The 27,229-nt window shown below is 41.8% G+C and overlaps 1 protein-coding gene across 1 annotated transcript in view; it reads left to right on the plus strand.

The window, feature by feature from the left end:
• Glg1 (golgi glycoprotein 1) overlaps positions 1-27,229 on the plus strand; it is an 86,675-nt gene that overhangs the window by 16,450 nt on the left and 42,996 nt on the right. Inside the window, exons 2-4 of the mRNA XM_042700934.1 lie at positions 23,061-23,093; positions 24,723-24,809; positions 26,903-27,118. Coding sequence (XP_042556868.1) covers positions 23,061-23,093; positions 24,723-24,809; positions 26,903-27,118 — 336 coding nt within the window. The remainder of the gene's footprint in view (positions 1-23,060; positions 23,094-24,722; positions 24,810-26,902; positions 27,119-27,229) is intronic.

Genomic DNA, 27,229 nt, shown 5'->3' on the forward strand with positions numbered 1-27,229 from the left:
GGTAGACAAATCCAAGAGTCTCTTATCTTCTGTAGACTAGCAAAAGGCCAGAAATGGAGGTCTGAGTCTTATGATAGAGTTCCAGGCTTGAGTAGAAAAAGCTTAGTGGGTAGTCAAGGTCCTGAGTTCAAGTTTTAGTCTCCTATCCCCCAAACATTGAGAATATGAATTCAAGTGAAGAAAACATGGAGCAGATAATTGGATAAATTGCTGTTGAAATGAAACCTTGCACTATGAAAGACAGATGGCAGTGGACTCCTAGCAATGAAGATACAGAACTGATAGAGACTCCTTATCCAGGATTGGCTTAGAGTGATTTCATTTGCTCGATAATATGGATAAATATTGTTTACTTCTTGTCAGAAACTTAATGGGCAGAGCCAGGCACCTGTGGCCCACTCCTGGAGGCTGAGATCTGAGGATTGTGGTTCAAAGCTAGCCCGAGCAGGAAAGTCCATGAGACTCAATAAACCTCTAGAAAACCGGAAGTGGCGCTGTGGCTCAAGAGCGCTTGCCTTGAGCTTAAAGAGTGCAAGAACAATGCCCAAGCCCAGAGTTCACACGAAAAAAGAAAGAAAGAAAGAAAGAAAGAAACTTAATGGGCCGGGCTGAGAATGTGGTGGTCACACTCCTTACCTCCTGGAGCTCCCTGCTCTCCTGGAGCTGACATTCAGGGGAGGAGGTGGTCATTGAGGAATCACAAAGTAAACAGCTTGTGGCTATGGTAAATGCTGTGAAATAGAGGCACTTGGACTTTTGACTAATCAGAACCAGCAAGTGTTTTCCTGATTTTAACCAGGCAAAGAAAGAAGTTTAACTGTTAGCTTCTCCCAAGAATATGTAATTCTTAGCTTCTGTGGGGTTTGAAATGACAACCAGGCATTTCAAGCAATTCCCAGAAAGAGGATGTAAATTTGGAACCAGATCTTGAACTGAATCTAAATTTTACAGTGTTCCAGCTTAAAAGGCTGTGGTTGGAGCTATGAAAATGGTTGAGCCCTCTTGAAGAATGTATAAGTATAGAGTATGATTTCAAGATTGGAGCCCTGGGGAATACTCTTCATTAAGGGTTGGTGAGAGGCTGGTTGAGGGGATTTCAGGGAAGAGGAGGAGTGATTGAGAGTAAAAGAAAATTTACTAGACTTCAGTTGTGGAAGCCAAGGGAAATCTAAAAGGAGATAGGTAGTAATCACTAGAGTAAATCAAATCAACACAGTTAAGGCTAATGATAAGAGCGTAATAGGACAGTTTCTATAGAATTTGGCTTTTAGTTACTTGAAATTACAAATGTCCTTGGGAAATTTGATAATTAAAAGAAAGGGTTTATCCGAGTTAACTGAAGATTTTTCAGGGTTAAGAAAATTGGGATTAGAGCTATACCTCAGTTATCTTAACGTGTATGAAACCTCAGGACCATTTGAATGTAAAGGTAACAAGAATCGGCCAGCGGTAAGAGAAGAAAAAAGTAGACTGGGAGCATCTGTCTGTCTGTCTATACCTTTTTGGTGTGTATGCTGGTATTGGGTCTTAAATTTAGGACCTGGGCCCTATCCCTGAGCTTTTTTGCTCAAATCAGTTGAGCCACAGCTCCACTTCCAGTTATTTGGTGGTTAATTGGAGATAAGAGTCATCTCACAGGGGCTGGGAAGGTGGCTCAGTGGTAGAGCGCTTGCCTTGCATGCCTGAGGCCCTGGGTTCGATTCCTCAGCACCACATAAGCAAAAAGAAAAAAGCCGGAAGTGGTGCTGTGGCTCAAGTGGTAGAGCGCTAGCCTTGAGCTGAATAGCTGAGGGACAGCGCCCAGGCCCAGAGTTCAGGTCCCACGACCGGACCCAAAAAAAAAAAAAGAGTCATCTCACAGACTTTCCTGCTTGAGCTAGCTTTGAACCACAGTCCTCAGATCTCAGTCTCCAGAGTACCAGAGTAGCTAGGATTAAGTCTCCAGAGTACCAGAGTAGCTAGGATTATAGATATAATCCAACATCACCTAGCTACTACCATTCTTTCATTCTTTTCTTTCCTCCTCCTCCTCCCCCTCCCCCCTCTTCTTCTCCTTTCCCCCTTTCCCTTTCCTTGCTTTTCCTTTCTTCCCCTCTCTCTTTGCCCTTTCCTGTCCCCCCTTCCCCCCTTTCCCCTTTCCTTTCCTTTCCTTTCTTTTCCTTCTCCTTCCCCTTTCCCCTTTCATCTGTCCTGGACTCGAATTCAGGGCCTGGGCACTGTCCCTGAGCCTCTCTGTGCTCAAGGCTAGCACTCAACCACTTGAGCCACAGTGTCACTTTTGGCTTTTTCTGTTTATGCAGTACTGAGAAATCGAACCCAGGGCTTAATGCATGCTAGGCAAGTATTCTACCACTAAGCCACATTCCCAGCCCTCTGTTCTTTTCTTTATTGTAAAATATATGTGTAAATTTTACTATTTTAACCCCTTTTAGGTGTATTTAAGCACATTCACATTGGTGTGAAACTTACCACTACTGTCAATCTCCAGAATGTTTTATGTTCCCAGATTGAAATGTCACCCCCATTAAATAGTAATCCCCACTCCCCTCTTGTCCTAGCACCCTCCAGGACTCACCATTCTGCTTTTAGTCTCTGACTGATTTTACTTAGCATAACACCTCCTAAGGACCATGTGTGTTGCAACATGTGGCAGAGTTTCTTTCCTTCCTTCCTTCCTTCCTTCCTTCCTTCCTTCCTTCCTTCCTTCCTTCCTTCCTTCCTTCCTTCCTTCCTTCCTTCCTTCCCTCCCTCCCTCCCTCCCTCCCTCCCTCCCTCCCTCCCTTCCTTCCTTCCTTCCTTCCTTCTTTTTTTGTGCCAGTCCTGGGGCTTGAAAATTTAGAGCTGAGGCACTGTCCCTGAGCAAGCCCCAGCGCTCTACTACTTGAACCATAGCTCCACCTCCAGCTTTTTTTGGTTCTTAGCTGGAGATAAGAGCCTCATGGCTTCAAACTGCAATCCTCAGATCTCAGTTTCCTGACTACTAGGATTACAGTGGGAACCACTAGTGCCCACATGCGGCTCTTTTTAAATGGGCTACGATTCATCCAAATTGTTGTGATCTTCAATTAGGAAAATGCCTTACTGAGTTTATTATTCCTTATTGTTGTTTAAACCTTTATTCACTGGGGTGAATACACAAATGTGTATGACACCACAGACTTTACACTAGCTTGGACTTACTTGATTGTGTATATTCTCATGGAACTGCCTTAGTATGGTGGTGATGGGTTTGCATATTACTGAATCTCTCTAGAGTCAGCATAGAGAATGTTACACCTTTGAGGCTTTATTTTGGTGTTAAAATGGGTTGTGTGGTTGGATTGGTTGAGGATTTTTTAAAAAAAATTTCTTTATTGAAAGGAAGATAGATGGAACTATAGGGGTGAGCCACTGACTCAGTGTGTTTGAGAGGTTTTTTGTTTTGTTTTTTTCACCAGTCCTGGAGCTTGAACTCAGGGCCTGGGCACTGTCCCTGAGCTTCTTTGACTCAGGGTTAACACTCTACCACTTGAGCCACGGTGCCACTTCTCGCTTTTTCTGTGTATGTGGTACTTAGGAATTGAACTCAGGGCTCCATGCATGAAGCACTCTACCACTAAGCCACCTTCCAGTCCTGTTTGAGAGTTTTAATAGTGATAGGTTGCTTCTACAAAACCCGGCTGCCAGTTATAATGCCTTCTCACTTAATCACATTTTATTGATTCTAAAACAGACTTTATATTTCACTTTAACATTTTTTTTTTTTTGGTCAGTCCTGGGGCTTTGAACTCAGGGCTGGGTTCTGTCCCTAAACTTCTTTTGCTCAAGGCTAGCACTCTACCACTTTTTCTGTTTATGTGGTACTGAAGAATCAAACCCAGGGCTTCATGCATGCTAGGGAAGAACTCTACCTCTAAGCCACCTTCCCAGTCCTCACTTTAACTATTTTTAAAACAAAATACATTGATTTTTATTTATTTATTTATTTATTTTTGCCAGTCCTGGGGCTTAAACTCAGAGCCTGGCTACACTCCCTGAGCTGATTTTGCTCAAGGCTAGCACTCTACCACTTGAGTCATAGCACCACTTCCATTTTTTTTTCTGTTTAAGTGGCACTGAGGAATCAAGCCCAGGGCTTCATGCATGCTAGCCGGGCACTCTACCCATAAGCCACATTCCCAGCCCTGCATTGAAATTTTATGACATAATAATTGACAGGGTTTTTTCCTACTAGTAGTACCTACAATAACGGTGCATCTTAAATTCAAAAAAGTATGTTTTAAATATTCTCTTCATTTGTATTATAATGATCATAGTCACATTGATTCTTTTTGTTGTTGTTGTTGGTCGTAGGGCCTGAACTCTGGGCCTGGGCACTGTCCCTTAGCTCTTCAGCTCAAGGCTAGTGCTCTCCCACTTGAGCCACAGTGCCATGTCTGTCTTTTTCTGCTTATGTGGTGCTGAGGAATTGAACCCAGGGCCTCATGCATGCAAGGCAAACACTCTGCCACTGAGCCACCTTCCCAGCCCAGTCAAATTGATTCTATCTCTTATCTTTTTCTTTTTCTTTTTTTTTAACCAGTCCTGAGGCTTGAATTCAGGATCTGGGCACTATCCCTGAGCTTCTTTTGCTCATGGTTAATACTCTTATCACTTGAGAGCCACAGCATCACTTCTGGCTTTTTCTGCTTATGTGGTACTGAAGAATCGAACCCAGGGCTTCATACATGCTAGGCAAACACTGTACCACTAAGCCACATTCCTAGCCCCTATCTCTTATCTTGATGATGATTATTGTTAATATTAATTGGTGGTACTTGGGTTTGAAGTCAGGTGTTCTTTCTTGCTAGGCAGGTGCTTTATCACTTGAGCCACACCTCCAGCCTTTTTAGTTTTGTTCTTTTTTTTTTTTTTTCTTGTTTGTTTTGAGATAGGGTCTCAATTTTTGCCTAGACTGCCCTGGACCTCAATCCTTCTGTTTATACTTCCTGCCATAGACCAGATGACGGATGTATACCATCATGTCCAGCTTGGTTGAGATGAGATTTCTTGCTTTTTGTCCAGAATGGCTTCAACTTATAGTCCTCCTAATAATCTGCCTCCCAAGTAGCTACTGATGGGGGCTTTTATTTTTATTTTTGTGACCTAAACATTACTTTGAAAATCTTTAACCATTTAAAGGTACTTGTGGGATTATTTTAGTTTGAGATTTGTATTTTGAGTTTAATTTTAAGAACTGTTCTCCATATCTAGCCAGCAGAGCATTTTAGGAAAATGAACAGTTAACATAGAGTATTCTGTTTAGCACAGAACCTTGATGTCACTATTAGTTAACAGATGGTTCACAGCCTGGTTTTTAAAGTTAGTTACTATTTTGGTGAATATAATGTAGAAGAACATTAAACCAGAAAATCTGATTCATTTTCATCACAGCTAAGATTTTCCTGGATGTCTACAACTGAGAATACCCTGTGAATTTAAATAGAAATAGCTAGTTGATAAATAATTAGAAACTACATAGTAGTTGTTTCTCAGACTTTTCATATCTGCACTGAAGCACTTAGTGTTACAGACAGTAAAGTAAGCCTTTATTTTAAGTTTTACTTCAGTGGAGAATCATGAGTTGGTAACTTAAAAAGAGGCCTGGTACTACTTGGAAGGCTGAGGCCAGCCTGGCTAGAAAAAAGTTCACAAAATCCTTTCCTAATCAGTAGCTGTGTGTGGTGGCATATGACCATCATCCTATTTATGTCAGAAGCTAAGATTGGGTTGATCACATTCCAGGCCTGTCCAGGCAGAAAGTCTGTGAGACTTCATCCCACCAAAAGAATATGGGCATGCTGGCTTGAGCCTGTCATCACAGCTACAGCAGATTGAGAGCAAGAGCCTATCTCGAAAATGGTCATTGCAAAAGAGGGCTGCAGGAGTGGTTTAGAGGTAAAATGCCTTCCCAGTGTGAATCCTTAAATTCAAAGCCTAGTACCAAGTAGAGCATTGATGGCTTATGCCTGTAATCCTAGCTACTCAGGAGGCTGAGATCTGAGGATCTCAGTTTGAAGCCAGCCCAGGCAGGAAACTTGGTGAGACTCTTTTTTTCTTTTTTTGTTGGTCATGGGGCTTGAACTCTGGGTTTGGGTGCTGTCCTTGTGCTCTTCAGCTCAAGGTGAGCGCTCTACCGCTTGAGCCACAGCACCACTTCCGGTTTTCTAGCGGGTTTTTATTGGAGATAAGAGTTACGAACTTTCCTGCCCGGGCTGGCTTTGAACTGAGATCCTCAGATCTCAGCCTCCTGAGTAGCTAGGATTACAGGCGTGAGCCACCAGTGCCTGGCAATACAATATGTCTTGATCAGTGTCACCTCTTTTAACATTCTCATTCAGCCTTCCTCTACCCACCCCTTCAGTTTCCTTTACTCTTCTTCTTCTTCTTCTTCTTTCTTTATTTATTTATTGCCAGTTTGGGGCTTGAACTCCAGGCCTGGGCGCTGTCCCTCAGCTCTTCAGCTCAAGGCTAGCACTCTACCACTTGATCCACAGAGCCACTTCCGGCTTTTTCTATTTATGTGGTGCTGGGGAATGGAACCCAGGCCTCATGCAAGCACTCTACCACTGAGCCACATTCCCAGCCTTCTTCTTCTTCTTCTTATATTTATTACTCCTGTGTCTTCTTGCATCTCATCTACTTACATTTATTAGAATACTTTTTTTTCCTTTGCTGGAAATTGATCCCTAAGGCTTCACAAATGCCAGTCAAATACTGTACCAATGAATCATACCCCCGGCCCTGGAATTTGTTTTATTGAAAGTCTTCTGTATGTGGGGAGACTTACATGGAGAATGTTTATTAGGATTGTCTTTATTCCACCTGTGACATCACAGTTTGCTCACTTTGCCAGTCCTTTGTGTGTATATGTGTGTGTGTGTGTGTGTGTGTGTGTGTGCGCGCGCGCGCATGCTAGGATTACAGGTGTGAGCCACTGGTGCCCAGCTTATTTGTGTTGGTTATTTTTAAGATAATAATTTATGTCAGGGCAAACCTGGACTACAATCTCTCTCTTTGTGCTTCCCCTTGTAGCTGGTACAACAGGTGTGAACCACCGGGCCCAGCTATTTTACTTTTTTGGTTGAGATAAAGTCTCACTAACTTCTTTGCTCAGTGTGGCCTAAACTGTGATCCTCCTGATCTTCGCCTTCTGAATAGCTAGAATGACAAGTAAGGAGTCAGTGGGTTTTTTTTGTTTTGTTTTTTGACCAGTTTCTTAGTGCTTGTTATATGTCATCCACTACCCAGCCTTACTCAGGAATAAGTATATTTTAATAATAATTTTAGTAATTAGCTCAAAGAATGCTAATATTTTGCTAAATAAAACCATATGATATTGTAAAGCAAAATATAAACATGAGTTTATATTCCAAACCAAGTTCCTTAGTTAGCATAAATAAGGATAGCTCAGTTTGTGAGACTGGAACTCATGATCCTCATCCTGAGTTTGGGGATTACAGGCTGTGCCACCAAGCCTAGTTCAAAAGGTTTTCTTGTAGCATGAAATTATATTTTAAATGTGTTGCTGATGGAGTTGATGATTCAAGGGAAAGTTGTTTTAAATTGTTTTGTGTAGTGGTCCTTTCACTATGAAAAATTTCCCTATTTAAAAAAAATGAAAAGTTTTCCCTATTTGTTAGAGCCTCTAGACAAACACAATATGAAACTGGATATGGTGTAATCTAAGGCTTACAGTTCAAATCCAGCTTGGGCAGGAAAGGCTGAGACTCTTAATTTCTAATTTACCACCTAAAAACTAGAAGTGGAGGTGGAGGGGTGCCTCAAAGTGACAGAGCGCTATCCTTAAGCAAAAAAGCTGAAGTGCCTGGCTCCAGTGGCTCACGCTTGTAATCCTAGCTACTCTGCAGGCTGAGATCTGAGGATCATGGCTCAGAGCCAGCCCAGGCAATCCATGAGACTCTTATCTCCAATTAACAACCAGAAAACCAGAAGTGGCTCAAGTGGTAGAGCTTTTGCCTTGAGCGGAAGAGCTTGGGGACAGTGCCCAGACCCCAGAGTTCAAGCCCCACGACCGAAGGGAAAAAAAAAATTCCAAGAGTAATTATGACTTTTTAAAAAAACGTTTCAGCATGGAGTCCTATAAACAGAAGAAAACTGCATCTTTTATATTAACATCTCATCTTTATTAGGCATCTGTCATTTCTATTGCTAGACAAAGAGCTAGTGAAAGTGACAAACAATGATGCCCATTGACTTTGAAAGTGGAGGAATTGAATATTAATAAGATACATCCATCAGAAAGTAATTTTATTCATGTATTTCACCAAAGTTCCTGTCCATAAAATTGTCTTTTCCTGACTGTTCTTTTTCATGATTTAATGAAATCTCTCCCATCTGCTGAGTTTAAATGACCAACTCATTTTAAACAAATGTTTTCAGAAAAGTGTAAGAAAGCTACCTCATTTATTTATGTATTTCCTTTCCTTTCCTTCTTTTCTTTTTTCTGTGCTTTGTTGGCAGTACTAGTGTTAGAACTCTTGCAGTCTTGTGATTGCTAGTCAGGTGTTCTACTGTCTGAGCCATACCCTTAGCTCCTCACCTACTTTATTAAGGAAATTCTGTCACATACCATTTTGGTACATTGTAATCTAGATTGATAAATTGTCTCATATATATGAGATTCTCACTATTATCAGGTGATTATAAAGAGCTCCAGAAGAGCTATTTTGCTAAGTTGTGGAATTTGGTTGGATAAACAGGAAACTCAACTGGTGGTTCTCACCAGTAATCCTAGTTACTCAGGAAGCTGAGATATGAGGATTGTGGTTCCAACTCAGCCCAAGCAGGAAAGCCCAGAAGACTCTTATTAACACCAATTAACTACCAAAAAAGCCAGAAGTATAGTTGTGGCTCAAAATGGTAGAGCACAGCCAGGCGCTGGTGGCTCATGCCTGTAATCCTAGCTACTAAGTTAGAGGCTAAGATCTGAGGATCATGGTTCAAAGCCAGCCTGGGCAGGAAAGTCCATGAGACTCTTACCTCCAATTAACCACCAGAAAACCAGAAGTGGCGCTGTGGCTCAAGTGGTAGAGTGCTAGCCTTGAGCTGAAGAGCTCAGAGACAGCGCCCAGGCCTGGGTTCAAGCCCCATGATGGACCAAAAAAAAAAAAAAAAAAGGTAGAGCACTTGAGCAAAAAAGCTCACAGACAGCACCTAGGCCCTTACTTCAAGCCCCAGGATGGGTACAAAGTTAAAAAAAAAAAAAAGAATTCCAAGAGTGCAGTCATGGCACCTCCCTATAAATTGTGAGGTCCTGTGTTCAGATCCCCATTATGTTTTTTGTCTTTTGTCTTTTTGTCTTTTTTCCCCTCTCACTCATAGGCTTGGACTCTTGGCCCAGCAATGTCCCTGAGCTCTTTTTTGCTCAAGGCTAGTACTCTACCACTTGGAACCAAGGCTCCACTTCCCGTTTTCTGGGAGTTAATTGGAGATAAGAATCTCAGGGGCTGGGAAGGTGGCTCAGTGATAGAGTGCTTGCCCTGCATGCATGAGGTCCTGGGGGTTCAATTCCTCAGCACCACATAAGCAGAAAAAGCCAGAAGTGGCGCTGTGGCTCAAATGGCAGAGCGCTAGCCATGAGTTGAAGAGCTGAGGGACAGTGCCCAGGCCCAGAGTTCAGGCCCCATGACCAAAAAAAAAAAATGACTCACGGACTTTATTGCCCAGCCTGGCTTCAAAATGTGATCCTCAGATCTCAGCCTACTGAGTAGTTAGGAGTACAGGTATGAGCCACCAGCACCCTGTTTGAAGGCAAGCAGGATTCCATGAGTCACTTGTGGACTTAAATATTTCTCTTTCTCTGTCCTTCCTTCCTTCCTTCTTCCTTCCTTTTTTTTTTTTGGTTGGTCATGAGGCTGAACTCTGAGCCTGGGTGCTGTCCCTGAGCTCTTCAGTTAAGGGGCTCTACCATTTGAGCCACAGTGCCACTTCAGGTGGTTAATTGGAAGTAAGAGTCTCATGGATGGATGTTCATGCGGGGCTGGCTTTGAACCATGATTCTTAGATCTCAGCCTCCTTAGTAGCTAGGATTACAGGTGTGAGCCATTATCGTCTGGCATGGACTTAATTTTTTTTTTTTTTATTTTTTGCCAGTCCTGGGACTTGAACTCAGGGCCTGGGCACTGTCCCTGAGCTTCTTTTTTCCTCAGGGCTAGCACTCTACCACTTGAGCCACTGTGGCTTTTTTTTTTTTTATGTGGTACTGAGTTATTGAACCCAGGGCTTCATGCATGCTAGATAAGCACTCTACCACTAAACCACATTTCCAGCCTGGACTTAAATATTTCTAGTTAAAATCTTTCCAAAACTGCTGGAGGATATCTGAGTGAAAGCACAGGCTAAACACTGACTTAAGTAAAAAACAAACAAACAAAAACCTATATGTAACTTACCAAAGTTCTTATTTCCTTAGTCTGACACTTGAAGGAAAAGGTGACAATCCATTCCATAAAATAAATGTTGTATCTCAAAAGATATGCTTTTGATTGCTCAGGAATTTTTTGGGGGAGGGGGGGTCTTGGGAGGGGGGGTCTGAAATGGGACTTGAACTTAGGGCCTGAGTATTGTCCTTGAGCTTTTTCAGTAAGGCTATGACAATACTTCTTTGAGCCACATTACCACTTCCTGTTTTCTGATGGTTAATTGGAGATAAGAGTCTCTAAACCTATATCCTCAGATCTCAGCCACTGGTGCCTGGCTTCAAGAAAGATATTTAAGTAACCTGTTTTCGTATTCCTCAATTTAGGTCATAGCAGTAGCTTAAACTATATAAACTTTTAACTTCTTTGGATAAAATTTAACTTTTCAGAAGGAAAGGTGGACTGGTAGAAGAAAAAAAAAAAAAAACACAACACCTAAAAGGTGTTTGCCAGTTTCTTCTAGTTATAATTCACTTCCTGTTCTTGACTACTTTTTGTTGTATATACTTGGTTTTTTTTTTTTTTTTTTTTTCCTTTTTTTGTCAGTCGTGTGGTTTTAACTCAGGGCCTGGGTGCTGTCCCTGAGCTCTTCTGCTTAGGGTGAGCCCTCTACCACTTGAGCCCAGCCTCACTTCTGGTTTTCTGGTGGTTACTTGAAGAGTCTCATGGACTTTCCTGCCCAGGCTGGCTTTGAACCTAGATTCTCAGATCTCAGCTTCCTTAGTAGCTAAGATTACAGGCATGAGCCACCGGTGCCCAGCTGTATTTGGTTTAACTGGTGAGACGCTTAGAAAAGTCTTGTTTTTGTTTTTAAAGTATTTAAAAAAACAATACCATCCTTACTTTTCTCCCTCCCCCCTCCCCCCAATAATTTTCCTGGTACATTGAGATGGGCTGCACAACATCATTTACAGCCTTTGGTAATGACACCTTAAGGCTCCCTACACATAGCCACACCTGTACACAAGTCAACCATTTGGTGCCCTCACCCACCTTTCTGTATGTGTGGTATTGAGGAAAGAGCCCAGAGCTTTATGCATACTAGACAAAGCACCAATCAGTAAGCTACATCCCTTTCCCCAACTGGCACTTTAAAGCTATAATTTCTTTTATTTAAAACAAAAATAGAAGCCAGGCACTGATGGCTCATGTCTGTAATCCTAGTTACTAAGGAGGCTGAGATCTGGGAATCACAGTTCACAGCCAGCCCAGATTGGAAAGTTCATGAGACTCTTCTCTCCAGTTAAACACCAGAAAGCCAAAAGTTTATCTGTGACTCAAGTGGTAGAGCAGTAGTCATGAGAACAAAAACTCAGTGACAGCACCCAGGCCCTTAGTTCAAGCCCTAGAACCAGAATTAAAAAAAAAAAAACAACCAAAAACCTAACAAAACCCAAAAATAGAGCAGAAAAGGATTGCATGATTCATTTCTGTAAAACCAAAAGCATTTCTCAGTTCCTCCTGTCATGGCCTGTTTAATTTATAACTGCTATATATTAGTATATCAGGAAATGGCAACAGAATGTATGACAGAAAAAGTTGGTGAATGCTTTTCTGCAATAATCTCCCACCCCAACATACATACTTCCTTCCATCAGAAACCTTAAGTACTCATACCTCGGTAGTTTTTTTTTGTTGTTGTTTGTTTGTTTGTTTTGTCTGTTGTGGGACGAACTCTGGTCCTGGGCACTGTCTCTGAGCTCTTCCTCATTCTTTTTTTTTTTTTTTTGGTCAGTCGTGGGCCTTGAACTCTGGGCCTAAGCGCTGTCCCTCAGCTCTTCAGCTCAAGGCTAGTGCTCTACCACTTGGAGCTACAGCGCCGCTTCTGGTTTTATGGTGGTTTATTGAAGATAAGAGTTTCACGGACTTTCCTGCCCGGGCTGGCTTTGAACCACCATCTTCAGATCTCAGCCTCCTGAGTAGCTAGGATTATAGGCGTGAGCCACCGGCACCTGGCTACTTCCTCATTCTTAAACCTGAATATGCACCCATTCACCTTGAAACACTTATTGCTGGGCCTCACCTCCAGATTTTATTCAGTAGGTCAGTGGTTGAGGTAGGGGGCCAAGAATTTTTATTTCTGATAAGTGATGCTGTGATTGATATATTCTGAGAATCACTGCAGCTTGTGTAGATACTTTACATACTTGATTTGACCAGACCAAAAGTTTCTTTAGATGAATGTTAAATATTTTTACAGTTCACAGTAATCGGTGTTTATAGTCTTGTGGGGTATTGGAGAGAAGGAAAACAGGAATTTTCACTTGGAATTTTAGGTTCAAACTGGTCTTGTCTTAAAAATGTCATGCTTTATATAAAACCCATTTTGCTAGCCCAGGGAGAATGAAAAGCTGTTTTAATTTCTTTTTTTTTTTTGGGGGGGGGGGGTCTGGTCATGGGCTCTTCAGCTCAAGGCTAGCGCTCTACCACTTGAGCCACAGCACCACTTTCGGCTTTTTTCTTTTTGCTTATGTGGTGCTGAGGAATCAAACCCAGGGCCTCAGGCATGCAAGGCAAACGCTCTACCACTGAGCCACCTTCCCAGCCCCATGTTTTAATTTCTTATAAGCTAATTCAGGAGGAAGGATCAAGGAAAGATAGTGTTGAAGCAAGTGAGAAAGTTAAAAAAACTGCTTTCTTAAATTAATATTGTTAGGACAGTGCAGACCAGGAGCAATCAAGACTGCTTTTTAGAGAGGATAAATAGGCGTTTATTGCCAGTGACCCGAACCAGGCTAGTGCCAAAAAAAAGTTCGGATCCTGAGAGAGGGGAAACCCTGGATTTTTTGTTTGTTTGTTTTGTTGTTGGTTGTGGGGCTTGAATTCTGGGGCCTGGGCCCTGTCCTTGAGCTCTTTTTTTTTTAAAATTAATTAATTAATTTATTTATTGGGTCCAGTTGTGGGGTCTGAACTCTGGGCATGGGCGCTGTCCCTCAGCTCTTCAGCTCAAGGCTAGTGCTCTACCACTGGAGCCACAGTGCCACTTCTGGCTTTTTTCTTTTTGCTTATGTGGTGGTGAGGAATTGAACCCAGGGCCTCATGCATGCAAGGCAAGTGCTCTACCACTGAGCCACCTTCCCAGCCCCTGTCCTTGAGCTCTTTAGCTCAATGCAAGCACTCTACCACTTGAGCCACAGCACCACTTCCCGTTTTCTGGTGGTTACTTGGAGATAAGAGTCTCATGGACTTTCCTGCCCAAGCTAGCTTTGAACCGTGATCCTTAGATCTCAGCCTCCTGAGTAGCTAGGATTACAGGCATGAGCCACCAGCACCTGGTGAAACCCTGGGTTTTATACAAGCTGGTTATACACAAAATAGGCATGAATCAGACATACAAAAGGTCAGGTGGGCTTACATCAACTTTTGACCAGGAGGGCAATTCCTTTCTAGTTGTGCAGAATTCATGGCATCCTGATACTACCCCTTCTGTATTTCAGAAATGGCCTGTGGGCTTCTCTATATCGATTCAGATAGTCTCATCTAGTCTGCCCCCACCCTACATTCTAGCAACTGCCCCATTGTGCAACTTTCCACAACTGAGTTGGTGCCACATTCTAGCAACTGGATGTTGGAAGGTCCCCTCACCAGGAAGGGGTAACTTTGTCTACTTCAGTATTACCAGCCCCAACTTAAAGCTGTTTTTAGAATTACAAACCTGGCTGCTCAAATCTAGGCTGAGTTTGTAGGGATTAAATAATATGCCTGCTGTATTCAGGACTGGTTTATTTGAGTGACTGGTAGATATGATTGAGCAAAACTGGAGAAGTGGCTGCCTCTGTGTGTGCGCATGCCCACATATGCTGGCAGTAGGGTTTGAACTCAAGATCTTTCACCCTTGTATACCTTTTTTCTTTTTTCTTTTTTTCTTTTTTTTTGGGTCCAGGCCTGAACTCTGGGCCTGGGCGCTGACCCTCAGCTCTTCAGCTCAAGGCTAGCGCTCTACCACTTGAGCCACAGCACCACTTCCGGCTTTTTTCTTTTTGCTTATGTGGTGCTGAGGAATCGAACCCAGGGCCTCATGCATGCAAGGCAAGCGCTCTACCACTGAGCCACCTTCCCAGCCCCTCTTTTTTCTTTTTCTTTTTTCTTTTAGCTGGTCCTGGGGCTTGAACTCTGGGCCTGGACATTGTCCCTGAGCTTCTTTTGTTCAAGTCAAGTCTAGTGCTCTACCACTTGAGCCATAAACTCTACTTCTGGATTTTTCTGAGTAATTTATTGGAGATAAGAGTCCATGGACTTTTTTGCCCAGGCTGGCTTCAAACTTTGATCCTTAGATTCTTAGCCTCCTAAGCAGCTAGAATTACAGGCATGAGCCACTGGTACCTGGCTTTGTTTAGCTTTTTTGATCAAAGCTAATACTCTACTATTTGTACCACATCTTCACCTTGATGTTTTTGCTGCTTAATTGGAGATAAGAATGTTGGATTTGTCTACCTGTGTTGGTTTTGAACCACAGAAGAGGCTGTTAGGTTTTTAAAAAGAGGTAACCGAGTAAGAACAGCACCAGCACGCACGTGGTATTCAGGTAAGGGGTAGGTTTATTCAGTAGACCTGCTGGGACCAGGCAAGGTTGACACTCCACGTGGCTGGGAAAGGCCAGGGAATGAGAGAGAGCTGGGAAAGAGAGGAAAGAGCTAGAAAAGAGCAGAGAGAGGGGTAAGAACAGTAGCACTCACGTGGTATTCAGGTAAGGGGTAGGTTTATTCAGTAGACCTGCTGGGACCAGGCAAGGTTGGCACTCCACGTGGCTGGGAAAGAGAGAGGAAAGAGCTAGAGCAGACAGAGCAGAGAGAGCTAGAAAAGAAGAGCAAGAGCTAGAAAAGAAGAGCAAGAGCAAGAGCTAGAAACGAACAGAGAGAGAAAGAGAGAGAGTCTGGGCCTGGGCTAGGCCTTATGTAGGGTATGGGCGGGGAAAGGTGTGACCACATCAAATTCAGATGTGACCTCAGCAGATGCAGATGTGACCTCTTCCAGGTGTCTCAGTTGCCTAGGTAACGCAGGTACTGGGTGGAGACTTTGCTGCGAGGAGGGTGGAGTCTGCTTGCCATCCAGGGGCGGACCTTACAGAGGCAATTTAAGATGTTTTCACTGTACCCTGTGAATTAACAAAAAGTCCTTCGTTTTTGTATCTGTGCCCTTTCAACTGAGCTATTCTCTGCTGAAGTCAACTTTGAAATCACCAAGAAAGACCACATTCACAGATAAGCATCCTGAGTGGAAGGCCAACTACTCCTCTAACAAGCTACGCCTTCTTATCTTGTAAAGAAAGCCCAAAAGTCAGAGCTTGTTCCTGTTGGGTCCAGCAACAGTGATAACAACCCCCTGGGTCAATTCCGCTAGGGAAAATATCTGAGCTACTGATCATCGAGGCCACACCTGTGACTTAAATCTGCTTACCTTTCTCATCCCACTCTACCTTCCTTCTCCTGTTTAACCTGAAGCCAATGTCTATACCTTTGAAGGCAGCTGAAGATGTACTGAAATGCTATCTTCCCAGGGCTGCCTTGTAATAAATAAATCTAATTGTTTTGCCCTTAAGCATGTCTCTTTATTTGGCATTTGGGGGCAAGTGGCTAGACCTAACTTAGAACTCCTGGACTTTGAATCTGGAGTCTAAAAACTCAGGTTTACCATGCTTCTCAAATCATAGCCTCCTGATTAGGTAGGATTACAAGTGTTGAGCCACTGGTGCCTGACACATCTACTGTCTTCGGTATTATTAAACCATAGTGTTCCAAAAACTTTTATACATTTTAACTTTACAGATAAATAATGGCTTCGTTTTAATTCTTCCATGTTTTTCTTCAGAAATTGTTGTCATGCTTATTTCCTGTCTCTTGACTTTTGTTTAAATCTTTGTCTTATGTCAAAGACTGAGAGCTGTCACTTAATTGAGCCTTAAATGACAAAAGTCTAATTATTTTAGATCTTAATATTAAAAAGAAGGGCTTAGTGGTACAGTGCTGGCCTAGCATGCATGAAGCTCTGGGTTCGATTCCTCAGTACAATGTAAACATAAAAAGCAGGAAATGGTGCTGTGGCTCAATTGTAAAGTTCTAGTCTTGAGCAAAAGAGCTCAGGAACAGCACCCAGGCCCTGAGTTCAAGCCCCAGGACTGGCAAAAAAAAAAAAAAAAAAAAGACTAAAGAGGTTCTTAAGTTATTTTAAATCATGTTTTAAATTTGGAATTTTATTACATTTCATGAGCCAGAATAACACATTGAGTTTTTGGCATTTTCTATCAACTGTCTATGCCAACAGAAACCTCACCATATGGTAGGACTGCTGCTGTACTAGGAAACCTACACAGTGTGGAGACAATGCCTGGCACGAAGCAGAGTTGCTGGTCCCACCCATATGCTTATCTTGCTAAAGCTGACATATTGACCGGGTTGCATTACATCACAGCATCCTATCAATTGAGTACTTCAGTTTTCTCCTACCAGCTTCATTTGGCTACATTATGAAACCTTACTTAAATTTCATGAAATCTCTTACTCAACTGCAGAAAGAAGCTTTTGAAGGACTACTATAAGGGAGAGTATGTCAGTAGGCATTATGGTACCCTGTAAGTGCTACTAGCACTCTTCCTACTACTATGCACTTTCGTGATAATTTCTTCCACTTACACATGCCTTTCAAACTTAGCCAAATATCTAGAAGGAAAAGAGATTGCAAAACATGAATCCTGGATATTGGTGTAAATTGTGATTTAGTTTGCTTATTTTTTTAGGGTTTTGATAGTTTCAGGAAGAATTTCAAGATGAGTACAGTTTAGAACCAAGTTTATTCCAGCAAATTTGTTTGTGCAGTTGTCAGAAAAACATGGCGACAATCTCTTTCTTACTGTTGTGTTATGGTGTAAGTGGCACATGTTTTTAGAAGTGAAACAGCTAAAAGACTTGGCAGGTTTGCATTCAGAAACAGATAATGAATGGTGACTTTAAAACTTTGGATTTCTCTTTCTGAATTACTTTTCTGTTCTGAAAATGCAGGTTGAAGCTATCACCAGTGGGTTAAATGAATGTGTGATATAACAGAGTGTAGCTTTTGGAATTAGAGGCCATTGAAATTATTTCTGTAGTAGAAGTAATGATTTTTTTCTTTTCGTGAACTGTTAGCTTGCTTTTTCCCATCCATTTGAAACTGTAAAGAACAGTCTTATTAGCTCAAAGAAGATACAGACCCAAGGTGTCAGAGGCCATACTTGGCCCATTCTGTATTAACTCACTTAACTCTTCATATCAGTTAGGGCTCTGATTTCCCCAGGTTACCAAGTACAGCTGTACAGTCTGGTCACCGGGAACTGCTCAGGAAATGAGAACTGAAGTGCAGCTGTGTGTTTGCTGTGTATTTGCAAATAGCTGGGTACACCCATTGGAAGCACCCACTGGGTTCTTAATTATCTTCACTGTACAGTGGGTCACTAAAAAGTTCACACCCAGGGTATGGAACTTTCTTTGTAAGGCAATATCACCTGAGGAAATGAGGAGCCTTCAAGGTCATGATTTAGAAGTCGTGCCTATTATGGTTTCTGCTGACCATATCCAGCATCTTCTCTAATACCAGCCTCACATCACATCCTCCGAGTCAGCCTAGCCACCCTCTGCCCTGTTCCAGATCTCACTCACAGGTGTAGTCTTCGGTAAAGTAAAATTTGAAAGCTTAGGCTAAAGGCCATGAGGTCACCTGTAGTGGTTTTGTTCATGATTGTGAACATGCCCAGGAAGTTGTCCAACATCATGCGGCCATTGCCATTCACCCCACAGGACCTGGGCTGTCCTTGTCCAGGAGAAAGTCCCAGGCTTTCCCTCCAAGCTTCCTGGACAGCAAGCTGGTCCAGTTAGTTCACTGCCTGCCCGAGCTTGCAGTCTGGACTTAGAGGTAGAGACTTTTTTTTTAATTTATTTTTATTTTATTTTATTTTTTTTGTTGGTTGTGGGGCTTGAACTCTGGGCTTGGGCGCTGTCCCTGTGCTCTTCAGCTCAAGGCAAGCACTCTACCACTTGATCCACAGCGCCACTTCCCGTTTTCTAGTGGTTTATTGGAGATAAGAATCTCACAGACTTTCCTGCCTGGGCTGGCTTTGAACCATGATCCTCAGATCTCAGCCTCTTGAGTAGCTAGGATTACAGGTGTGTGCCACTGGTGCCCAGCTGAGACTTTTTTTTTTTAACTGACATATGTGTTTAAAGTTGCTAATTATTCTGTCAGTATTGTCAGAGAGTTTTAGAAAAATACCGCTGTAATTTTTTTTTTTTGGTCGGTTGTGGGGCTTGAACTCTGGGCTTGGGCTCTGTCCCTGCCCTCTTTAGCTCAGGGGGAGCACTCTACTGCTTGAGCCACAGCACCACTTATGGTTTTCTAGTGGTTTATTGGAGATAAGAGTCTCACAGACTTTTGTGCCCAGGCTGGCTTTGAACCCTGATCCTCAGATCTTAGCCTCCTGAGTAGCTAGGATTATTGGTGTGAGCTACAGGCGCCCGGCTCTGCTGTAATTTTTATAGGTGAAAGATTTGAGAAGAAGCTGGGTGCTGGTAGCTCACTCCTGTAATCCTAGCTACTGAGGAGGCTGAGATCTGAGGATCACAGTTCAAAGCCAGCTGGGGAACGAAAGTCCATCAGACGCTTATCTCTTAACCACCAGAAAACTGGAAGTGGAGCTGTGGCTCCAGTGGTAGAGCACTAGCCTTTAGCTGAAGAGCTGAGGGACAGCACCCAGGCCCAGAGTTCAGGCCCCACGACCGGACCCAAAAAAAACCCCAAAAAACAAAAAAACAATTTCATAGTCTTGCCTGGTGAGTTACTTTGCTTGTTATCCCAAAAATGAAAAAGTTGAATATGAAAATTTGAGTTTGTTGTAAGTGTAAACTGTAGCTGTAAGCCAATACAGAGACAGATGTAAGATACTGTTGTGTCTGATCTATTTTGGTGGCAATTACTTATGCAAGCTAAATCTGTATAATCTTAAATTCTAAAGCAAATGGATTAGTCATCTTTGAGCAAACAGTCTGCCTCATTTTCTTTTTTTGTCAATACTGGGGTTTGAACTCAGAGCCTCACTGTCTCACTTTGATTTTTTTTTTTTTTTGGGTCCAGTCATGGGGCCTGAACTCTGGGCCTGGGCGCTGTCCCTCAGCTCTTCAGCTCAAGGCTAGCGCTCTACCACTTGAGCCACAGCGCCACTTCCGGCTTTTTTCTTTTTGCTTATGTGGTGCTGAGGAATCAAACCCAGGGCCTCTGGCATGCAAGGCAAGCGCTCTACCACTGAGCCACCTTCCCAGCCCTCACTTTGATTTTTTGCTCAAAGTTGATGCTTTATCACTTGATCCACTCCTCTACTTTGTTTTCCTCAAGGCTAGTGCTCTGCCAGTCTGAGCTGTATCACCACTTCCGGTTTTCTGCTGGGTAATTAGAGACAAGGGCCTCATGGACTTTCCTGCCCAGGCTAGGCTGGCTTTGAACCATGATCCTCAGATCTCAGCCTCTTGAGTAGCTAGGATTACAGGTGTAAGCCTTCAGTGTCTGGCTTCTTAAAACAATTTTAATAGGTTTCATTGTTCTAATTTAATATATACAAAGATACTGCAGTTGACCATGTTCTTCCTCATTCACCCTCTTTGTTAGCCCTCATCCCTCTCACAATGTTCATATTTTAGATACTGTCCAGCTCCTAAACATTTTTGTCTCAGAAATGAGGACTTCCAGATAAAGCTTATGAATTCTTTAATTTCTCTGACCAGACCTAACTCAGCCTGTTTGTTTGAGATCATAGCTTCAGACTCATACTTCCTGTAAAAACTATCCTCCTGGGGCTGGGAAGGTGGCTCAGTGGTAGAGTGCTTGCCTTACATGCATGAGGCCCTGGGTTCGATTCCTCAGCACCACATAAGCAAAAAGAAAAAAGTCGGAAGTGGCGCTGTGGCTCAAGTGGTAGAGTGCTATCCTTGAGCTGAAGAGCTGAGGGACAGCACCCAGGCCCAGAGTTCAGGCCCCATGACCGGACCCCCCCAAAAAAACCCAAAAAAACTGTCCTCCTAAATGGAATGGGATAGTTGGATTAATTGAGGACATTTACACTCAGATTTTTCAATGGTTTATTCTGAAACCCATTTGTTGTTACTTTGACAGAGTTAAGTAAAAGTGGTGTCTTTCAGAATATATGAATTATCTGCCTTGTAAGAGCTTGAAATTCAATAAATATTTGTTTTTAAATTCCACATCTCAGATTTTATAAACTCATGGAAGAACCTCAATCAGTATTCAACTATTAGGATTGTAGCAGCAGAAAAAAATACAGAGACACAAAAGTTTGTATCAATTTCAAGATAGTCTTAGCTCTTAAAGCCTATTCATGAATCCTGTGTGAAGAAATCTCTGTTTCAGTCCATAGCCTGTTTTTAGGAATGTGGAGAGGTTACATGATGAATAAAGTCACATAGCTTCTGTAGCTGAGTAGTTGTCTCTTAGTCTATTTGGGGATGGGACAGAGGGAATAGGGCCTCCCTATGTTACCCTAGCTGTCCTGGAACTTATGATCCTCCTGCTTCAGCCTCTCAAGTGCTGCTAGGCAATATTCTTTTTTTCTGGCAATCTGTCCCTTTCCTTACAATCAACCCTTGAATTTATAGAACTTAGTAGAAGAATTTAATCCTTAAAATCAGTGATTCCAGTTTTGGTAGTACCAGACTAGGAAAGTAATAAAGTACAAAAATGTCTAAAATATTTGAGTCCTTAATTTGGAACAGCCAAGTAAACAGAGTCACATTATTTAAGGGCTTGTCCACACCCCAAATTTATCCAATTATAATTTTCTTATCTGGACTGCTTGCATTAGGATTTATCTGGTAACTGTCAGCCATATCAAGTTTCTCTGAAGTTGAATGTCTTCATCTGTAAAATTGGACAGAAACCCATTTATCTTACTGTCTTGTATGGAATAAATTTACTGTCTAGCTCAGTAAAATGGCAGTTTATCTATTACATCCATCATGTCCTTCATTGGGATCCGGCAAGTACTACTTTTACTACTTGCTTCATTCAACATTAACCAAGTTTCTTCTCTGTGTAGTCACTAATGCATCAGAGGATAGTTGTTTTCAATGAGTAAACACTTGACGTAATGACCTTTTAAGTCCAGATTCTTACCTCCAGAGTGATAAGGAGCTGCTGGTTACTTTGTGCGACTCAGATTAGACTGCAGCCTACATTTTGCTCAGATTTGAGTAGAGCTGTTGAGTTAGGATTCCAAAACTGATTTTACCTCTTAATCCTCTGCCTTGATATTGATGTGTTGTTATTCGAAAAATAGGCATATCACCAGTACATATATACTTATGTCAACATTACATCTGTTTAAAAATACATTAAAGTATAAAATTAAAGGGTCAGCTTTTTATGAGGCTGAGATATGAGGATCTTGGTTCAAAGCCAGCCTGGGCAGGAAAGTCCATGAGACTCTTTCTTTTTTTTTTTTGGTCCAGTTGTGGGGCCTGAACTCTGGGCCTGGGCGCTGTCCCTCAGCTCTTCAGCTCAAGGCTAGCGCTCTACCACTTGAACCACAGCGCCACTTCCGGCTTTTTTCTTTTTGCTTATGTGGTGCTCAGGAATCGAACCCAGGGCCTCAGGCATGCAAGGCAAGCGCTCTACCACTGAGCCACCTTCCCAGCCCTCCATGAGACTCTTATGTCCAGTAAATCACCAGAAAACTGGAAGTAGCACTGTGACTCAAGTGGTAGAGTGCTCACCTTGAGCTGAAGAGCTGAGGGATAGCACCCAGGCCTAGAGTTCTTCTGTCTCTTCTAAGAGTAACTATCAGCTTGTCCTTAGAGATCATTCTTTGAAGTAAATCTTTTTTTTTTTTGGGGGGGTCTGGTGGTGGGGCCTGAACTCTGGGCCTGGGCGCCGTCCCTCAGCTCTTCAGCTCAAGGCTAATGCTCTACCACTTGAGCCACAGCGCCACTCTGGCTTTTTTCTTTTTGCTTATGTGGTGCTGAGGAATCGAACCCAGGGCCTCAGGCATGCAAGGCAAGCACTTGAGCCACAGCACCACTTTCAGCTTTTTGTACTTATGTGGTGCTGAGGAATTGAGCCCAGGGCCTCATGCATGCAAGGCAAGCCCTCTACCACTGAGCCACCTTCCCAGCCCTTCCAGCTTGGTTTTTAGATAGTCTCACTCAGTTCTGCCTGGGCTGTCATAGAATCATGATCTTCCTCTCTGTGCTGCAAGAGTTTCTGAGATTATATGTTTATATGCTCAGCTTCCATAAATCTGTTTTTTTTTTTAAAGGTGTTTCAGTCTCTTTCAAAAAAGGACACCTGTATTGTCCCTGACCATCTTAACTTTCACGTCCACATTATACTACCCATTGGGGAGGATACTCTCACTTGTATTTTCTGGTGCATTATTTCCCTGCAGCAGTCTAGCAGATGTATAGTTCCATCTTCTTCCTTACATTGGAGAGACATATTTGGTTGAATATTCAGATTTCTAGTTTTGAGTTTATTTTGGTGGTGTTTGAAAACTTGAGAAGTTGGTTTTTTTGCTTTTTGTTTTGGTTAAACATCATCTCTCTTCTTTTTTTTTTCCCCCCCTTCTAGCCTGAAAATGAGATTTCTTCAGACTGTAATCATGTAAGTAAGGATTTTCTTTAACTCACCATATGTGCTTCATAAATATGATGACAGATTTTGGTATGCTTTTCCTGTTGTTCCAGGAAGCTTTATGCTGTTTTTCATTCTCTTTAATCTTAAAATGTTTAAATTCATTTAAAGACCATGGTAAACTCTACAAATACCCCTTTGTTTTAGAAACTGTTGGGTCTGTCAAATATTTATGTATTTTAGTTTTTGTTAGTACCACCATATGAAAACACTTGGTTCTCAAGTTGACAGTTTTAAAAATACTTAAGATGCCAATCATAAGCATAGGTTGTTTTGTTGTTTTTCATTCAGTGTTTTATTTTGTGGGTGTATATGCTTGTACTGGGGCTTGAACTCTGGGCTTTACATTCTCTCTTTGCTTTTTCACTGATGTCTGGTCCTCTCCAACTTGAGCCATAGCACCACTTCTGGCTTTTGCTTTTTAATTTGAGATACGAATCTTATGGACTTTTTTTTTTTTTTGCCTATTCTGGCTTTGAATCCTGATCCTCAGATCTCAGCTTCCTAGGTAGCTAGGATTTCAGACATGTGCCACACTGCACTCAGTTTCCAGATCATTTTTGCCTGAGCAACTGACTGACTATAAACTGGAGTTCCAAAAACTCTTTTCCTTCCTTCCTTCCTTCCTTCCTTCCTTCCTTCCTTCCTTCCTTCCTTCCTTCCTTCCTTCCTTCCTTCCTTCCTTCCTCCCTCCCTTCCTTCCTTCCTTCCTTCCTTCCTTCCTTCCTTCCTTCCTTCCTTCCTTCCTTCCTTCCTTCCTTCCTTCCTTCCTTCCTTCCTTTTTGTCAGTCATGGGCCTTGAACTCTGGGCTTGGGTGCTGTCCCTCAGCTCTTAAGCTCAAGATAGAGTTCTACCACTTCTGGTTTTCTGAGTGGTTTATTGGAGATAAGAGTCTTAGGGACTTTTCTTCCCAGGGCTGGCTTTGAACAGGGCTACTCAGATCTCAGCCTCCTGAATAGCTAGGATTACAGGTGTGAGCTACCAGCACCCAACTTTCCTTTTTTATTTTGAAATGAAATCTAAGCATACTATTTCATAGCAGGTACTCTACTACTGGAGTCACACCTTCAGCTCTTTCTTTTGTTATTTTTTTTAGGTAGGGTATCACTTTTTATGCAAGCTATAATGAGCCCTACTAACTCTCCTTCATAAAACTGATGTTCATAAAACACAAAAGCATTGTTATTTGTGAGAGCAAAGACTAAACATACCTGAGCTTCTAGGTTAGACTTTTTTACTTTAGCAGAATTTAGCTTATTCAGCCTATCTCTGTTTTCTTCGGAAAACTTTGTCAGGGATCTTATTAAGCATTTTTTTCTTGAAACTCAATCATTTTTAACTCATAGTTTTAAAAAATTGTCCGTTAGTGAAAAGTATGTATGATTCGGCTTTAATTTTTGTCTGCATATATATTTTTTGTCTTATCTATGATTGTGATAACATTTAATTTCTGTTATTGGGCATGTAAATGTGCCTTATGCAACTTTAATAATTGGCTTTTGTCATTTATAGTAACCACTGATAATAAATTTCTTTTTCTAACTGGAAGCTTTTTGTTTCTGCTTTTCAAATTTATTTTGTTTTCTGCTTGAATCTAGCTGTTGTGGAATTACAAACTGAACCTGACTACTGATCCCAAATTTGAATCTGTGGCAAGAGAAGTTTGTAAGTCAACCATATCAGAGGTAGGTTATAAATGTATTTAATTGTTTAGAAGAGAAAATTATATCTGCTGACCATCCCCCGTATTAAGATACATTTGTATCTGAGTCATTTGACTCAGTTACTTTTCTTAGAATTAACATCTTCCTTGGTTGAGAGATAAGAAGGGGTGTAATTAGACTTTTTTTGTTAGCATCCACCTACACTTGAAATGGGATACTGTTGACTGATACAGTTGGAAATCAGGTCTTGTTGGTCCCTCAACATCAGCGCAGCTGTTGAGGTCCTGAGGGCTGCTTCATACCCTCTAACCTGCTGGACCTGAGACAAAGTCCACATCATCACTACTAGGTTTATAAACCTTCCTAAACGTTCTAGCTCTGCAGTTGGAGCTACTGAACTACATGGTACATGTGTCAAATAATAGTAGTTAGTGCTAAAAGGGTTGACTTTTTTACATATTTTATATGTAAAGCTGAAAACAGTAAGTGAAAATGTACAGCATTATTCAGATAATAAAGGAGGAAATTTTTGAGTTATTTATCTTACGGTAAACAACAAATGATTTTAGTGAAAATTGAGGTATTTGGCATTTTTTTGTTGTGAGGATTTTTTGGCGGGGAGGGGGTATATATAAGCCAGTCCTCAGACTTAAACAAGGCTTGCTCAAGGCTAGCATTCTGCCACTTGAGCCACAACTCTACTTCTAGCTTTTGGGTGCTTAGTTGGAGATAAGAGTCTCATGGACTTTAGAGCGTGGGCTGTCTTTAAACTGTGATCCTTAGATCTCAGCCTCCTGAGTAGCTAGGATTACAGCTGTGAGCAACCAGTGTTAGCATTGAGGATTTTTTTTTAACTAGTAATCAAAAACTCACAAAGACGAATATTTTTACTCACTGAATATGAGAAGCACAGAAACAACAGTTGCTGTTTTTCCAACCCTAAGTTATAGTCACAGGTTTGCAATGTATTTATCTTTCTTCATGTTGGTGCTTGTTAATGACTTTAGTCAGGGCCAGTTTCTCTACATTTCTTAAGGAAGATCCTAACCTACAGGGAATCCTGACCACATATCATTGGTCCCTTCTCCAAGCACCTCATCCTTCAAGAACTTCTGTGTGTTTGCCTATCTACTAGCTTCTCAACTCTGTAGGTTGTAGGCTTTTATGAAGACTTAATTCCTTATCTAATGCTAAACTGCATAGTGAAACACTGCAAGGTCTATTTGCATCAGCATTATTCCCATCAGGATATGGGCTAGGACCCTTGTGGAAATGGGAAGTGTTATATGACCTTCTATTAGAGAAGGGTAGGTCAGAGAATTCAATGGCCAATTCCCGTATAAAAAAACAGAGAGGACTCATTCAAGTTTCTTTGACCTGCCCCAGGGAAGAGAAATTCTAATTTCTATAGACTTGTGGAAGAAGTTAGATTTTATTCTTTTATTCATGATTCCTGAATCATGAATAAAATCCAGAATATATGTCTTCATCCTATTACCAGGTACCACTTTTTTTTAAGCCACCACTGGTGTTTGAACTCAGGGCTTGTGTTCCTTCAGCTTTTTTGTTCTGTTGGTGTTCTTTACTTGAGCCACACTTCCAGCAGCTTATTGCTGGTTATTTTGGAGATGTAGTCTCATGGACTTTTCTGCCTGAGCTGACTCTGAACTATGATCCTCCAGATTTCAATCTTTTTTTTTTTTTTTTGGTCGTTAGTGGGGCTTGAACTCTGGGCCTGAACCCTGTTCCTGAGCCTCTCTTTGCTCAAGGTTAGTACTCTAACACTTGAGCTACAGTGCCACCTCTAGCTTTTTCTGTTTATGTGGTGCTGAGGAATTGAACCCCAGGGCCTCATGCATGAGGGGCAAGCAGTCTGCCACTGAGCCACCTTCCCAGCCCCAGATCTCAATCTTTTGAGTAGTAAGAATTATAGATAGGAGCCACAAGCCCCTGGCTCCGGGTTTTAAATTTTTTTTTTTCATGAATGTAGTTCTAAATGTTTTCCATTTTGTCTCCCAGGCAAATACATAGGAAATCAATAGAAAAATATCAAACAGTAGTTTAATATAAGCACAGAATATTTGTGTGTAAAGTAGTCACTTTCTTTTGAACAGATTAAAGAATGTGCCGATGAGCCAGTTGGAAAAGGTTACATGGTTTCCTGCTTGGTGGATCACCGGGGCAACATCACTGAGTATCAGTGCCATCAATACATTACCAAGATGACAGCCATAATTTTCAGTGATTACCGTTTAATCTGTGGCTTCATGGATGACTGCAAAAATGACATCAACATTCTGAAATGTGGCAGCATTCGTCTTGGGGAAAAGGTACCTACTACATTGCCTTCACCAAAGGAGTTCTATAAACTTGTTCAGTTAAAACCACTGTGTAATTAACATGGAATAATTTGATAGTAGAGGTTACCTCACAGTTGAAGT

This window comes from Dipodomys spectabilis, unplaced genomic scaffold, assembly GCF_019054845.1.
Source record: "Dipodomys spectabilis isolate Male_0828 unplaced genomic scaffold, ASM1905484v1 ptg000273l, whole genome shotgun sequence".
Taxonomy (NCBI): Eukaryota; Metazoa; Chordata; class Mammalia; order Rodentia; family Heteromyidae; genus Dipodomys; species Dipodomys spectabilis.